Genomic DNA, 16363 nt, shown 5'->3' with positions numbered 1-16363 from the left:
TTATATTATCCAACCATCCAATTAAATTGGTCTATATTTACAATGATCATCAAGCACAAGGTCTTAATTGTAGTACCATCTATCAAGAGTGAGTTATCAGAACCACAAGGGAGAATGATAGTGAGGTGGATTGGAGCTTATTTTATGGAGGTGTGTGTGTGTGTGTGTGTGTGTGTGTGTGTGTGTGTGTGTGTGTGTGTGTGTGTGTGTGTGTGTGTGTGTGTGTGTGTGTGCACGCCTGTGTGTGTGTGTGTGTGTGTGTGAGTGAGTGAGTCTGCGCGCCTGTGTGTGTCTTCCTGTGTGAGTGAGTCTGCGCCAGGAACGTAAGTTGTGGAGGGATGGGGGGTCATGACCCCCACAATATTAGAGACAGGTCAATTTGACCTTCTCAATAATTAATTTGATTGATAGGAAATTATTTTCCCACCGTAAAGCGCCAGGCAGCTACTGGATTTATGTGTATTTACACCACACAGTGCTACTAATTTCTTCACTTTACGATTGGCTCCCCCCGCCGCTAATTATGCTTTTGGTTTGGCCCGATCCTCAGAGGCATGGTTTGTGGAGGGAAACATTGAGTACAGCTTCTAAGGAGAATGGAGACCTGCAAAATGACCTCTCTTTCGCTCTCTTCTCTTTTCTTAACAAACCGTAAAATCTGTGTGCTAACTTGGACATTTTTTAATTCAGAAGCACTAATAAGAAATATATAGAAAATTATGTTTTTTCAATGGAGAAAGTTTATATTGCCGTGTGAGCCCTATTTCTCAAAGGAGTGGTTTGGTAACGGTTATATTGGGCTCTTTTGTGGTATTATAAACTTTAAAATATCTGGTTTCTAGTAGGCTACATAATTAGATTCAAATAAAGGTGAAATTACATTTAAAAAAGAGAGAAGGGCTTTTTCTATGAACCTCAGGCAATATGCTCAAGCCTGTTTCTCTCCCCAGTCAGAGGCAGCCTCCCGTCTCACTGACTCTGACCATTGACCAACAGCAGCAACCTATCCTCTTCATTTATGCCAATTTGAAGGCCACAATTGTGGGGGGAAAGCACTGATCATGTTTATGCAACCTAACAATCACCATCAAAGTACTTCTAGAAGCAACTTTAGTTTTTATTTTAGTTTTCAATATTCCAGCACCCTCCCCTGTTTTCAATACTCCAGCACCCTTCCCCTGTTTTCAATACTCCAGCACCCTCCTCTGTTTTTAGCACTCCAGCACCCTCCCCTGATTTCAATAGTCCAGCACCCTCCCCTGTTTTCAGTACTCCAGCACAACCCCCTGTTTTCAGTGATCCAGCACCCTCCCCTGTTTTAAATACTCCAGCACCCTCCCCTGTTTTCAGTACTCCAGCACCCTCCCCTCTTTTCAATACTCCAGCACACTTCCCCTGTTTTCAATACTCCATCACCCTCCCCTGTTTTCAGTACTCCAGCACCCTCCCCTGTTTTCAGTACTCCAGCACCCTTTCCCTGTTTTCAATACTCCAGCACCCTCCCCTGTTTTCAGAACTCCAGCACCCTCCCCTGTTTTCAGTACTCCAGCACCCTCCCCTGTTTTCAGAACTCCAGCACCCTCACCTGTTTTCAGTAATCCAGCACCCTCATGTTTTCAGTACTCCAGCAACTTGGGAGGAAAACAGCACTGAGCCATTTTCTAAAATGTTTTATGAGATTAGAGAACATATTGGGAGAGATCTTCGACCATTCCTCCATACAGAATATTTCCAGATCCTTGATATCCTTTGTCTGCGCTGATGGACTGCTCTCTTCAATTCAAACTGCATGTTTTCTATGGGGTTCCAGTCCAGAGACTAAGATAGCCATTGTGAAATGTTTATTTTGTGGTCAATTAACAATTTCTTTATGGATTTTGATGTGTGCTTGGGGTTATTGTATTGTTGGAAGATCCACTTGCGGCCAAGTTTCAGCCTCCTGGCAGAGGCAACCAAGTTTTTAACTAAAATGTCTTGGTAGTTGGTAAAGTTCATGATGCCGTTGACCTTAAAAAGCACCCCAGGACCAGTGGAAGCAAAATAGCCCCATAACATCAGATCCACCACCATTTTTAACAGTAGGGATGAGATATTTTCTGCATATGTATTGTTCTTTTGAAGGCCAAACCCAAATACCTAGTATAATTGGACCAAATTATCAGGAAATTCACCAGAAACAACCATTTCACAACTATTTATTTTTTTGAAATGCCCCTGGACCTAGAAGGGTGCTGACCCCGCAACTCTTGGTCTGCGCGCCTGTGTGTGTGTGTGTGTGTGTGTGTGTGTGTGTGTGTGTGTGTGTGTGTGAATTTGCACACCTGTGTGTGTGTGTGTGTGTGTGAGTCTGCACGCCTGTGTGTGTTTGAGACTGAGTGTGTGTGTGTGTGTGTGTGTGTGTGTGTGTGTGTGTGTGTGTGTGTGTGTGTGTGTGTGTGTTTGTGTGAGAGAGAGATAGTGTGTGTGTGTGTGTGTGTGTGTGTGAGTGTTTGTGCATGCATGCATGTGTGTGTATGTGTGTGTATGTGTGTGTATCTGTGTGTGTGTGTGTGAGTCTGTGTGCCTGTATGTGTGTGTGTGTATGTGTCAGTGAGTCTACACGCCTGTGTTTGTAGCATTATACTCAATGTATTCTATAGGGAACATCAACTGCTGGCTTTCTCCCTGTGTCTTCACTGGGCTCCTACGTGTTACACACCTGAGAGAAAAGAGAGTGCTAAACGGAGAGGGTCACAGAGAGAAAATGAAAGAATTTCACGCATTTGTCTTGTTCGTCTTCTATCTATCCCTTTCTGGGCTGGGGGAAGTGATATGCCATGGTCAATCATCCAGACACATAGTGAACACATCTCCAATCCACCAGGTCTCAGCTCTTCTCTCTCTCCTGAATCCCTGTCTGTCACCTGTCTCTGCTACTGCAGGGCAGGCTGTGGCCCACTGTTACTAGTTAAATCAGAGAGTGAGAGCAGTGGAACATGTCCAGATTAACTTGAGTAACATACAAGCATATCCCTGCTATCACACAACCACACTGAACGTGTCTCCCCATACATACAGTCACTGTACATACACACTGTACCAAGGTGTGCTTCTCTCTCTGTTCTTCTGATGCTGTTAAATTATCACCTATGAACATGTGAACCTGTAAGTCTCTCCGTGTGACCAACTCTGTCCCCCTCTCTCTCTCTCTCTCCCGTCCCCCTCTCCAGATGACGTGCCACCCTACTTTAAGACGGAGCCGGTGCGGAGCCAGTTGCACCTGGAGCTTAACAGGCTGGTGTTGACGTGCATGGCAGAGGGGAGCTGGCCCCTGGAGTTCAAATGGATCCGCAATGGCACCGAGCTCACACGCTTCTCACTGGAGTACAGGTGAGTCCTGCCACTATATACTGTAATTATCGCTATAGATCCATAATGTCACTGAGCTCACACACTTCTTACTGGAGTACAGGGAAGGTGTAGCCCACTATATACTGTAATTACCTCTATAGATCCACAATGGCACCGAGCTCACACACTTCTTACTGGAGTACAGGTGAGGTGTAGCCCACTATATACTGTAATTACCTCTATAGATCCACAATGGCACTGAGCTCACACACTTCTTACTGGAGTACAGGTGAGGTGTAGCCCACTATCTCCTCTCTTTAGCCCTGTCAGGCTCATATCCTCACTTCAGCCCTGTCAGGCTCCTTCTCTCTTCAGCCCTGTCAGGTTCCTCCTCTCTTCAGCTTTCCCCTGCTCCTCCTCTGTTCAGCCTCACATTTGCCGCAATGCCACTAACAACCTTTGAACTCCATCAGAGAGAGAGAGAGAGAGAGAGATAGATAGATAGAGAGAGAGCGAGCGATAGACAGATCTGTCTAGTCATCTATCTATCTATCTATCTATCTATCTATCTATCTATCTATCTATATATATATATATATATATATATATATATATATATATATATATATATATATATAATTCTACAGTGTGCCATCACAGCAGCAAGATTTGTGACCTGTTCCCACGCAAAAAGGGCAACCAGTGGTGGACAAACACCATTGTAAATGCAACCTGATCGTGGACTACAGGGAAAAGGGGGGCCGAGCATGCCCCAATTCACGTCGACGGGTCTGTAGTGGAGCGGGTTGAGAGCTTCAAGTTCCTATGTGTCCACATCACTAACAAACTGTCATGGTCCAAACACACCAAGACAGTCATGAAGAGGGCACGACCATGCCTATTCCCCTTCAGGAGACTGAAAAGATTTGGCATGGATCCTCAGATCCTCAAAAATATCTACAGCTGCACCATCGAGAGCATCCTGACTGGTTGCATCACCATAGCCCGTATATAGTGGGCTACATCCAGGCTCTGCTGTAGCCAGCCGCAACCGGGAGACCAATGGGGCGGCGCACAATTGGCCCAGCGTCGTCCAGGGTAGGGGAGGGAATGGCCGGCAGGGAGGTAGCTCAGTTGGTAGAGCATGGCGTTTGCAACGCCAGGGTTGTGGGTTCGATTCCCATGGGGTATGAAAATTTAAAAGAATAATGTATGCACTAACTGTAAATCGCTCTGGATAAGAGCGTCTGCTAAATGACGTAAATGTAAATGTAATATGGCACCTGCTCAGCATCCGACCGCAAGGTGCTACAGAGGGTAGTGCGTACGGCCCAGTACATCACTTTTTTATTTTATTTTTTATTTCACCTTTATTTAACCAGGTAAACCAGTTGAGAACAAGTTCTCATTTACAACTGCGACCTGGCCAAGATAAAGCAAAGCAGTGCGATAAAAACAACAACACAGAGTTACATATGGGGTAAAACAAAACAAAGTCAAAAATACAACAGAAATACATATAATATACAGTGTGTGCAAATTTAGCAAGTTATGGAGGTAAGGCAATAAAATAGGCTATAGTGCAAAATAATTACAATTAGTATTAACACTGGAATGATAGATGTGCAAGAGATGATGTGCAAATAGAGATACTGGGGTACAAATGAGCAAAATAAATAACAATATAGGGATGAGGTAGTTGGGCGGGCTAATTTCAGATGGGCGGTGTACAGGTGCAGTGATCGGTAAGGTGCTCTGACAACTGATGCTTAAAGTTAGTGAGGGAGATAAGTGTCTCCAGCTTCAGAGATTTTTGCAATTTGTTCCAGTCATTGGCAGCAGAGAACTGGAAGGAATTGCGGCCAAAGGAGGTGTTGGCTTTGGGGATGACCAGTGAGATATACCCGCTGGAGCGCAGACTACGGGTGGGTGTTGCTATGGTGACCAATGAGCTAAGATAAGGCGGGGATTTGCCTAGCAGTGATTTATAGATGGCCTGGAGCCAGTGGGTTTGGCGACGAATATGTAGTGAGGACCAGCCAACAAGAGCGTACAGGTCACAGTGGTGGGTATTATATGGGGCTTTGGAGACAAAACGGATGGCACTGTGATAGACTACATCCAATTTGCTGAGTAGAGTGTTGGAGGCTATTTTGTAAATGACATCGCCGAAGTCAAGGATCGGTAGGATAGTCAGTTTTACGAGGGCATGTTTGGCAGCATGAGTGAAGGAGGCTTTGTTGCGAAATAGGAAACCGATTCTAGATTTAACTTTGGATTGGAGATTCTTAATGTGAGTCTGGAAGGAGAATTTACAGTCTAACCAGACACCTAGGTATTTGTAGTTGTCCACATACTCTAGGTCAGACCCGTCGAGAGTAGTGATTCTAGTCGGGTGGGCGGGTGCAAGCAGCGTTCGGTTGAAAAGCATGCATTTAGTTTTACTAGTGTTTAAGAGCAGTTGGAGGCTACTGAAGGAGTGTTGTATGGAATTGAAGCTCGTTTGGAGGTTTGTTAACACAGTGTCCAATGAAGGGCCAGATGTATACAAAATGGTGTCGTCTGCGTAGAGGTGGATCTGAGAGTCACCAGCAGCAAGAGCGACGTCATTGATATACACAGAGAAAAGAGTCGGCCCAAGAATTGAACCCTGTGGCACCCCCATAGAGACTGCCATAGGTCCAGACAACAGGCCCTCCGATTTGACACATTGAACTCTATCTGAGAAGTAGTTGGTGAACCAGGCGAGGCAGTCATTTGAGAAACCAAGGCTATTTAGTCTGCCAATAAGAATGCGGTGGTTGACAGAGTCGAAAGCCTTGGCCAGGTCAATGAAAACGGCTGCACTGGGGCCAAGCTTCCTGCCATCCAGGACCTCTATACCAGGCGGTGTCCAGCCACCCTAGTCATAGACTGTTCTTTCTGCTACAGCACGGCAAGCGGAACCGGAGAGCCAAGTCTAGGTCCAAACGGCTCCTTAACAGCTTCTACCCTCAAGCCATTAGACTGCTAAACAGTTAATCGAATGGCTACCCAGAGTATTTGCAATGAACCCATTTTTTACGCTGCTGCTATTTGCTGTTTATTATCTAAGCATATTAACTTTACCGATACCTATATGTACAGTACATTCGGGAAAGTATTCAGACCCTTTGACTTTTCCCATGTTTTGTTACATTGCAGCCTTATTCTAAAATTGATTAAATAAAAAATGTTTGTCAACAATCTACACACAATACCCCATAATGACAAAGTGAAAACAGGTTTCTATAAATATTTGCAAAAGTATTGAAAATACAAAACAGAAATACCTTATTTACATAAGTATTCAGACCCTTTGCTATGAGACCCGAAATTGAGCTCAGGTGCATCCTGTTTCCATTGATCATCCTTGAGATGTTTCTACAACTTGATTGGAGTCCACCTGTGGTAAATTTAATTGATTGGACATGATTTGGAAAGACACACCTGTGTATATAAGGTCCCACAGTTGAAAATGTATGTCAGAGCAAAAACCAAGCCATGAGGTCGAAGGAATTGTCCGTAGAGCTCCGAGACAGGATTGTGTCGAGGTACAGATCTGGGGAAAGGTACCAAAAAAAGGCTTCCTATAGCTGGCCGCCCGGCCAAAATGAGCAATCGGGGGAGAAGGGCCTTGGTCAGGGAGGTGACCAAGAACCCGATGGTCACTCTGACAGAGCTCCAGAGTTCCTCTGTGGAGATGGGAGAACCTTCCAGAAGGACAACCATCTCTGCAGGACTCTGCCAATCAGGCATTTATGATAGAGTGGCCAGACGGAAGCCACTCCTCAGTAAAAGGCACAAGACAGCCCACTTGGAGTTTGCCAAAAGGCACCTAAAGATCTCTCAGACCATGAGAAACAATATTCTCTGGTCTGATGAAACCCAGATTAAACTCTTTGGCCTGAATGCCAAGTGTCACGTCTGGAGGAAACCTGGCACCATCCCTACGGTGAAGCATGGTGGTGGCAGCATCATGCTGTGGGGATGTTTTTCAGCTACAGGGACTGGGAAACTAGTCAGGATTGAGGGAAAGATGAAAACAGCAAAGTACAGAGAGATCCTTGATGAAAACCTGCTCCAGAGCGCTCAGGACCTCAGACTGAGTTGAAGGTTCACCTTCCAACAAGATAACGACGCTAAGCACAAAGCCAAGACAACGCAGGAGTGGCTTCAGGACAAGTCTCTGAATGTCCTTGAGTGGCCCAGCCAGAGCCCTGACTTGAACCCGATCGAACATCTCTGGAGAGACCTGAAAATAGCTGTGCAGCTACGCTCCCCATCCAATCTGACAAAGTTTGAGAGGATCTGCAGAGAAGAATGGGAGAAACTCCCCAAATACAGGTGTGCCAAGCTTGTAGCATCATACCCTAGAAGACTCGAGGCTGTAATTGCTGCCAAAGGTGCTTCAACAAAGTACTGAGTAAAGGGTCTGAATACTTATGTAAATGTGATATTTCCATTTTGTATTTGTAATACATTTTCACAAAAAAATTACAACCAGTTTGTCTTTTGTCCTTATGGGGTATTGTGTGTAGATTGATGAGGGGGAAAAAAAACGTTTAATCCGTTCTGGAATAAGGCTGTAATGCAACAAAATATGGGGGAAGGGGGGGGGGAGCGACATTGAGAGAGAGAGAGAGAGAGAGGGAGAGGGAGAGCTCAACAACCAAGAATTCACAAAATGGGACAAACACCAAATTGAGACTCTGCATGATGAGATTTCTGCAAAAATATCCTCTGTGTACAACACCAAATAATGCATGCAGAGCAGAATTAGGCTGATACCCACTAATTAACAAAATCCAGAAAAGAGCCATTAAATTCTATAACCACTTAAAAGGCCTCCTGTAGCTCAGTTGGTAGAGCATGGCGCTTGCAATGCCAGGGTTGTGGCTTCGATTCCCAGGGGGGCCAGTATGAAAAATGTATGCACTCACTAACTGTAAGTCGCTCTGGATAAGAGTGTCTGCTAAATTACCTAAATGGAAAAGGAAGCGATTCCCAAACGATCCATAACAAAGCCATCACCTACAGAAAGCCGAACTTGGAGAAGAGTCGCCTAAGCAAGCTGGTCCTGGGGCTCTGTTCACAAACAGATCCCCCAGGACAGCAACACAATTAGACCCAACCAAATCATGAGAAAATGAAAAGAGAATTACTTGACACATTGGAAAGAATTAACAGAGCAAACTAGAATGCTATTTGGCCCTAAACAGAGAGTACACAGTGGCAGAATGACTGACCCAAACATAAGGAAGCTTTGACTATGTACAGACTCAGTGAGCATAGCCTTGTTATTGAGAAAGGCCGCCGTAGGGAGACCTGGCTCTCAAGAGAAGACAGGCTATGTGCACACTGCCCACAAAATGAGGTGGAAACAGAGCTGCACTTCCTAACCTCCTGCCAAATATATGACCATATTAGAGACACATATTTCCCTCAGATGCACAAACAATTCGATAACAAACCCAATTTTGATAAACTCCCTCATCTACTGCGTGAAATACCAGTGTGCAATCACAGCAGCAACATTTGTGACCTGTTGCCACAAGAAAAGGGCAACCAGTGAAGAACAAACACCATTGTAAATACAACCCATATTTATGTTTATTGATTTTCCCATTTGTACTTTAACTATTTGCACATCATTACAACACTATATATAGATATAATATGACATTTGAAATGTCTTTATTATTTTGGAACTTCTGAGTGTAATGTTTACTGTTACTTTCTATTGTTTATTTCACTTTTGTTTACTATCTACTTCAGTTGGTTTGGCAATGTTAACATATGTTTCCCATGCCAATAAACCCCTTAAATTGAATTGAAATAAAAATTGAATTGAATTGAATTGAGAGAGAGAGAGAGAGAGATAGTGTTAACTGGGAGATCTTAATTTACATTTTAGTCATTTAGCAAGCACTGGTCTTATCTCTGGAAGTGGTGTGTGTGTGTGTGTGTGTGTGTGTGTGTGTGTGTGTGTGTATGTGTGTGTGTGTGTGTGTGTGTGTGTGTGTGTGCTCGTACGGAGGTGTAAATGGAACGTAAGGGCAATGAGAGATGATGAGCTGACACAAACATGTCTGTCACATCCCAAACTGGACTGAGTGTTCGTGTGTGTGTGTGCATGTGTGCATGTGTAATGCGTGTGATAGAAGGAGTCAGGTGCAGGAGAGTAATACACATCCAAATAGTTTATTCCGTCGATAAACAGTTGCGCAAGCATGTGACAACAAAACTCAGGCACAGGGGAAATATCTACCCTGGCCAAACCACAAGGTAAGGGTAGCTCAACCGAGCTACACACAGCTCACAAAAAAAAAAAAATCACCCACACAGACAAGGAAGCAGAGGGAACACATACAATGACTAATTGGGGATAAGGACCAGGTGTGTGTGATTAATTAGACAAGACAAGTGGAGTGATGATAAATGGATCGGCAGCAGCTAGTAAGCCGGTGACGACGAACGCCGAAACCTGCCCGAACAAGGAGGGGAGGCAGCCTCGGCGGAAGTCGTGACAGCATGTGTGTTTCTGTATGTGTCCTATTTCAGAGGTGAACAAAGGTCAGCGTTCAACGTTGTCTCAGCTGTTGATGGAGCTGCTGCTTGCTGTTCTCTGCTGCTCTATCCCTCAGGGAGATAAGAACTCAGACAGATCACACAAGACTATCAGTCAAGACATCAGGACTAATTTACAGACAGACCACACAACAGTAACAGTCAGGGTCAGGGCATCAGGACCAACGTGTGTAGTGGTCCCCCATTCCTCATGATGTCCTCCCCAGTGACAGGTGAGTGTAGTGGTCCCCTATCCCTCATGATGTCCTCCCCAGTAACTTGTGAGTGGCGGTGGGAAGTGGGAGGGTCAACATCAGCCTTATGGTAATTAGGTTTTGGAAGGTCTCTGGTGATCAACGCTGTTTTAAAGACTGATACACACCAGGATGCTCAACCTTCTGTCCTCAGGCTGCTGATCAATATTGGTGTGTGTTTGTGTGGGTGTGTGTGCCTGTGTGTGTCTGTGTGTGTGTCTGTGTGTTTGTGTGAAATTTTTAGAAAGTTAAAGTCATCAGAGCGATGGAGGGAGGATGGAGGATGAGGAGAGCGATGCAGGGAGCAGTTAAGACATCTGGCCTCCTTGCCTCTTAACTCCCCTCCACTTTATATATCAGAAAGAAGCAGTAAATTCACATACAGACACGCTGCCTTAAGAGCCTCTCTAACCCTCTGTAACCCTCTGTAACCATCTTTAACCCTCTCCGCTCTACTCTTGTCTGGCCCTTCCTCTCCTCCTCTGAGTTAAAACCAGCAATCGTCTTCGAGCCTCGGCCCATCACCGAGCATCCATCTTTTTTTATTAAAAGCCACAATTTCATGTCGGCTCTGAACAAATTCACATGAGTTCAATCCAATAATGTTCCTTATGTAGAGTGGTAGGGGGTAGGGGACGAGCTGGGCTTGCTAAGTAGAAGGAGTAGTGTGTTATTAGTCATTACCTTTACTACTGTAACTTGTCAACAGTAAGGGAATACACCAGCGATTAGTCCCAGATTACATCCTATTCCCTACATAGTGAACTACTTTTGACCAGATCCCTATTTGGGACGCAGCCTAGGGCAGTGGGCTCAAGCCACTGTAGTGTGTAGTGTCGTACTATTGCTATAGTGCTTCATAAGCTTTACATATCCCTCTTTGTCTGTCCAAAAGCTTGCAAAGTCCAACCCAGGGGACAAAACAATACAGAAATATGGTGGACAGGAAGTATGAGGAGGACAGGGGGGTATGTGGAGGACAGGGAAGTATGGGGAGGACAGGGAAAATATCCAGTATGTTGGACTTTTAAGCTCAGGCTATGTCACGATCGTTGAGAGACGGGTCAGACCAAGGTGCAGCGTGAAAAGCGTACATGTTTATTTAACTCAATAAACATAAATAAAACAAGAAACAACGTAACGTGAAGTCCTCAGGCTATACACATACAAGCCTAACACGGAACAAGATCCCACCACTAAGGTAGGCAAACAGGCTACTTAAGTGTGATCCCCAATCAGAGACAATGAGTGACAGCTGTCTCTGATTGGGAATCACACCCGGCCAAACATAGAAACACCACATCTAGATCCTAAACATAGAAATTCTAACATAGATCCTCACGCCCTGACCAAACCAACTAAAGACAACCGTCCTCTCAAGGCCAGGGCGTGACAGGCTAATATTCTCTATATTGCTGTATTGTCCACAGTCAAGTAACCACAGTCATGTCAGTCTAGAGGCGTACACAATATAGATGTACAGAAAAGCAGAGAAACTCATCAGCCCTCGCACATTGTGTTGCAATGGCAGTGGCATCTTGTCCTGAGCTAATTGAATAATGCATTGTTACATAGTGAGAGCATGATTCCTTTTCAGCTGATAGTGTCAGATGCCAGAGATGGACCACGTTTTGTGTGGGTAGAGAACATTTCCTTCATTTCCTTGAGCAAACAAGCAAATAGTTTGACTGTGAATAGTTTGGGTGAATAGTTGCGTTGCTGTGTGGAGTAGAGAGCTGGGAGGTCCTGACCTAAGTAGCACAACTAGCATCCTGAGCAGTCTCTCTACTGTACAATACTAATGGATTCTGTTCTATAACTGAAAACATCCAATTATTTTACTCTCAAAATTCTTACTGCCCCCCCAAACACAATAAATTTACCCTCTCTCTCTCTCTCTCTCTCTCTCCTTTTTATGTACCTTTTGATGGCATAGAAGGCCCTTCTTGCCTTGTCTCTCAGATCGTTCACAGCTTTGTGGAAGTTATGTGTGGTGCTGATGTTTAGGCAGAGGTATGTATAGTTTGTTGTGTGCTCTAGGGCAACGTTGTCTAGATGAATTTGTATTTGTGGTCCTGGCAACTAGACCTTTTTTGGAACACCTCTCTCTCTCTCTCAATATGGGTTGTATTTACAATGGTCTCTCTCTCTCTCTCTCTCTCTCTCTCTCTCTCTCTCTCTCTCTCTCTCTCTCTATCTCTCTCTCTCTCTCTCTCTCTCTCTCTCTCTCTCTCTCTTCTCTCTCTGTCTCTCTGTCGCTCTCTCTCTCTGTCTCTCTCAATTTCAATTTCAATTTAAGGGCTTTATTGGCATGGGAAACGTATGTTAACATTGCCAAAGCAAGTGAAGTAGACAATAAATAAAAGTGAAATAAACCATTAAAAATGAACAGTAAACATAACACTAACAAAAGTTCCAAAAGAATAAAGAAACTTCAAATGTCATATTATGTCTATATACAGTGTTGTAACGATGTGCAAATAGTTAAAGTACAAAAGGGAAAATAAATAAACATAAATATGGATTGTATTTACAATTGTGTTTGTTCTTCACTGGTTGCCGTTTTCTTGTGGCAACAGGTCACAAATCTTGCTGCTGTGATGGCACACTGTGCTATTTCACTCAATAGACATGGGAGTTTATCAAAATTGGATTTGTTTTTTTAATTATTTGTGAGTATGTGTAATCTGAGGGAAATAAAGTGGATAAAAAAGAATAATCCCCACATCAATCTACACACAATACCCCATAATGACAAAGTGAATACTTATGTAAATGTGATATTTTATTTTTTATTTGTAATACATTTCTAAAAACCTGTTTTTGCTTTGTCATTATGGGGTATTGTGTGCAGATTGATGAGGATAAAATAAAACAATCTAATCCATTTTAGAATAAGGCTCAAATGTAACAAAATGTGGAAAATGTTAAGGGGTCTGAATACTTTCCGAATGCACTGTATGTGTCTCTAATTTGGTCATACATTTGGCAGGAGGTTAGGAAGTGCAGCTCAGTTTCGACCTCATTTTGTGGGAAGTGCAAATAGCCTGTCTTCTCTTGAGAGCCAGGTCTGCATACGGCGGCCTTTCTCAAAAGCAAAAGGCTATGCTCACTGAGTCTGTACATAGTCAAAGTTTTCCTTAATTTTGGGTCAGTGACAGTGGTCAGGTATTCTGCCACTGTGTACTCTCTGTTTAGGGCCAAATAGCATTCTCTGTTTTTTTTGTTAATTCTTTCCAAAGTGTCATGTAATTGTCTTTTGTTTTCTCATGATTTGGTTGGGTCTAATTGTGTTGCTGTCCTGGGTCTCTGTGGGGTCTGTTTGTGTTTGTGAACAGAGCCCCAGGACCAGCTTGCCTAGGGGACTCTTCTCCAGGTTCATCTCTCTGTAGGTGATGGTTTTGTTATGTAAGGTTTGGGAATCGCTTCCTTTTAGGTGGTTGGAGAAATTAATTTATCTTTTCTGGATTTTGATAATTAGCGGGGATCGGCCTAATTCTGCTCTGCATGCATTATTTGGTGTTTTATGTTGTACGCTGACTATATTTTTACAGAATTCTGCATGCAGCATCTCAATTGGATGTTTGTCGCATTTTGAGAATTCTTGGTTGGTGAGCGGACCCCAGACATCACAACCATAAAGGTCAATGGGTTCTATAACTGATTCAAGTATTTTTTACCAGATCCTAATTGGTATGTCAAATGTTATGTTCTTTTTGATGGCATAGAAGGCCCTTCTTGCCTTGTCTCTCAGATCGTTCACAGCTTTGTGTAAGTTACCTGTTGCGCTGATGTTTAGGCCGAGGTATGTTTAGTTTTCTGTGTGCTCTAGGTCAACGGTGCCTAGATGGAATTTGTACTTGTGGTTCTGGCAACTGGACCTTTTTTGGAACACCGCTATTTTTGGCTTACTGAGATTCACTGTCAGGGCCCAGGTCTGACAGAATCTGGGCATAAGATCTAAGTATTGCTGTAGGCCCTCCTTGGTTGGGGACAGAAGCAGCAGATCATCAGCAAACAGCAGACATTTTACTTCATATTCTAGTAGGGTGAGGCCAGGTGTTTCAGACTGTTCTAGTGACCTCTCCAATTCATTGATATATATATATATATGTTGAAGAGTTTGGGGCTTAAGCTACTTCCCCGTCTCACCCCACGGCCCTGTGGAAAGAAATGTGTATGTTTTTTGCCAAGTTTTGCCAAGTTTAACCGCACATTGTTTGTGTACATGGATTTTATAATGTCGTATGTTTTTCCCCCAACCCCACTTTCCATCAATTTGTATAGCAGACCCACATACCAAATTAAGTCAAAATATTTTTTGAAATCAACAAAGCATGAGAAGACTTTGCCTTTGTTTTGTTTTGTTTGTCAATTAGGATGTGCAGGGTAAATACGTGGTGTGTCGTACGATAATTTGGAAAAAAGCCAATTTGACATTTAATCAGTACATTGTTTTTACTGAGGATATGTACAATTCTTCTGTTAATGATAATGCAGATGATTTTCCCAAGGTTGCTGTTGACGCATATAGCCAATTGGAATTTGTGGTCTGTATATTTTATCATTTAATTTAGGATACCATCAACCCCACAGGCCTTTTTGGGTTGGAGGGATTGTATTTTGCCCTGTAGTTCACTCAATATAATTGGAGAATCCAGTGGGTTCTGGTAGTCTTTAATAGATGACTCTAAGATTTGTATTTGATCATGTATATGTTTTTGCTGTTTGTTGTTTGTTATAGAGCCAAAGAGATTGGAGAAGTGGTTTATCCACACATCTCCATTTTGGATAGATAACTCTTTGTGTTGTTGTTTATTTTGTGTTTTCCGATTTTCCCAGAAGTGGTGAGATTCTATGGATTCTTCAATTATGTTGAGCTGATTTCTGACTGGCTTTTTCCGTAGTGTATTTCCGTATTGTTTTAGGGATTCACCATAGTGAAGGCGTAGTCTCAGGTTTTCTGGGTCTCCATGTTTTTAGTTGGATAGGTTTCTCAATTTCTGTCATAGGTTTTTGCATTCTTCATTAAACCATTTGTCATTGTTGTTAATTTTCTTAGGTTGTCTACTTGAAATGTTAGATTTGATAGGGAAGCAGAGACGTCAAATATACTGTTTAGGTTTTCTACTGCCAAGTTTACACCTTCACTATTACAGTGAAACGTAATGTCCAGGAAGTTGTCTAAAAGAGATTGAATTTGTTGTTGCCTAATTGTTTTTTGGTAGGTTTCCAAACTACTTTCCTTGCATCTATAGTATTTCTTAATATAATTCAGTTTCTTTGGCTTTGATGCCTCATCATTTTTTTATTTTTCATTTCAAGTAGACTGTGATTTTGCTGTGATCTGATAGGAGTGTCAGTGGGCTGACTGTGAACGCTCTGAGAGACTCTGGGTTGAGGTCAGTGATAAAGTAGTCTACAGTACTACTTTCAAGAGATGAGCTATAGGTGTACCTACCGTAGGAGTCCCCTCGAAGCATACCATTGACTGTGTACATGCCCAGTGTGCGACAGAGCTGCAGGAGTTGTGACCCATTTTAGTTGGTTATGTTGTCGTAGTTGTGCCTAGGAGGGAATATGGTGTAGGGAATGCTGTCACCTCCAGGTAGGTGTTTGTCCCCCTGTGTGCTGAGGGTGTCAGGTTCTTGTCAAGTTCTGGCATTTAGGTCACCACAGACTAGTACATGATTTCCCCCTCCAGGATGTCTTCATTACAGTAGGGGGATTCTAGTTGGGAGATATAGGTAGCACAAATTAGGAAATGTTTCTCTGTTTACATAATTTATTTTAGAATTTCTAGCCGAATGTAAAATGTTCCTGTTTTGATATTTTTAATAGAGTGAGTTAGGTCTGCTCTATATCAAATTAGCATACCCCCTGAGTCCCTTCCCTGTTTCACACCTGGTCGTTTGGTGGATTGGACTACCAGCTCTCTGTAACCTAGAGACAACCAGTGGGTCCATCTCCTCTATACCATGTTTCTTGTAGGATGACAATGTCTGTATTTCAAATTTATTTGGTGAAGTAAAGGTTCCTGCTCTTTAGGCCAAAGGCAGATGACCTCAGGCCTTGGATTTTCCAGGATGAGATAGTGAAGGTTTTGTGTTCCATAAAGTGTCCAATGTTAGTCATCTGGTTTGGCCTCAGACCAGTAAGTGTGAGCAGAGCCTGCTGAGCATCTGGTATAT

The 16363-nt window shown here is 43.2% G+C and overlaps 1 protein-coding gene across 1 annotated transcript in view; it reads left to right on the top strand.

The window, feature by feature from the left end:
* Nucleotides 1-3274: 3274 nt before the first annotated feature.
* Nucleotides 3275-16363, top strand: part of LOC311136145 (protein sidekick-2-like) — a gene marked incomplete at its 3' end in the record, with an annotated part of 226685 nt that continues 213596 nt past the window's right edge. Inside the window, exon 1 of the mRNA XM_084170234.1 lies at nucleotides 3275-3369. Within this exon, the coding sequence (XP_084026360.1) occupies nucleotides 3290-3369 (80 nt within the window). The 5' untranslated portion in view covers nucleotides 3275-3289. The remainder of the gene's footprint in view (nucleotides 3370-16363) is intronic.

Source organism: Coregonus lavaretus, assembly GCF_964263955.1.
Source record: "Coregonus lavaretus genome assembly, chromosome: 1".
Classification (NCBI taxonomy): Eukaryota; Metazoa; Chordata; class Actinopteri; order Salmoniformes; family Salmonidae; genus Coregonus; species Coregonus lavaretus.
Note: the sequence above shows the minus strand (reverse complement) of the source record. Positions and strands in the feature narration are given on the sequence as shown.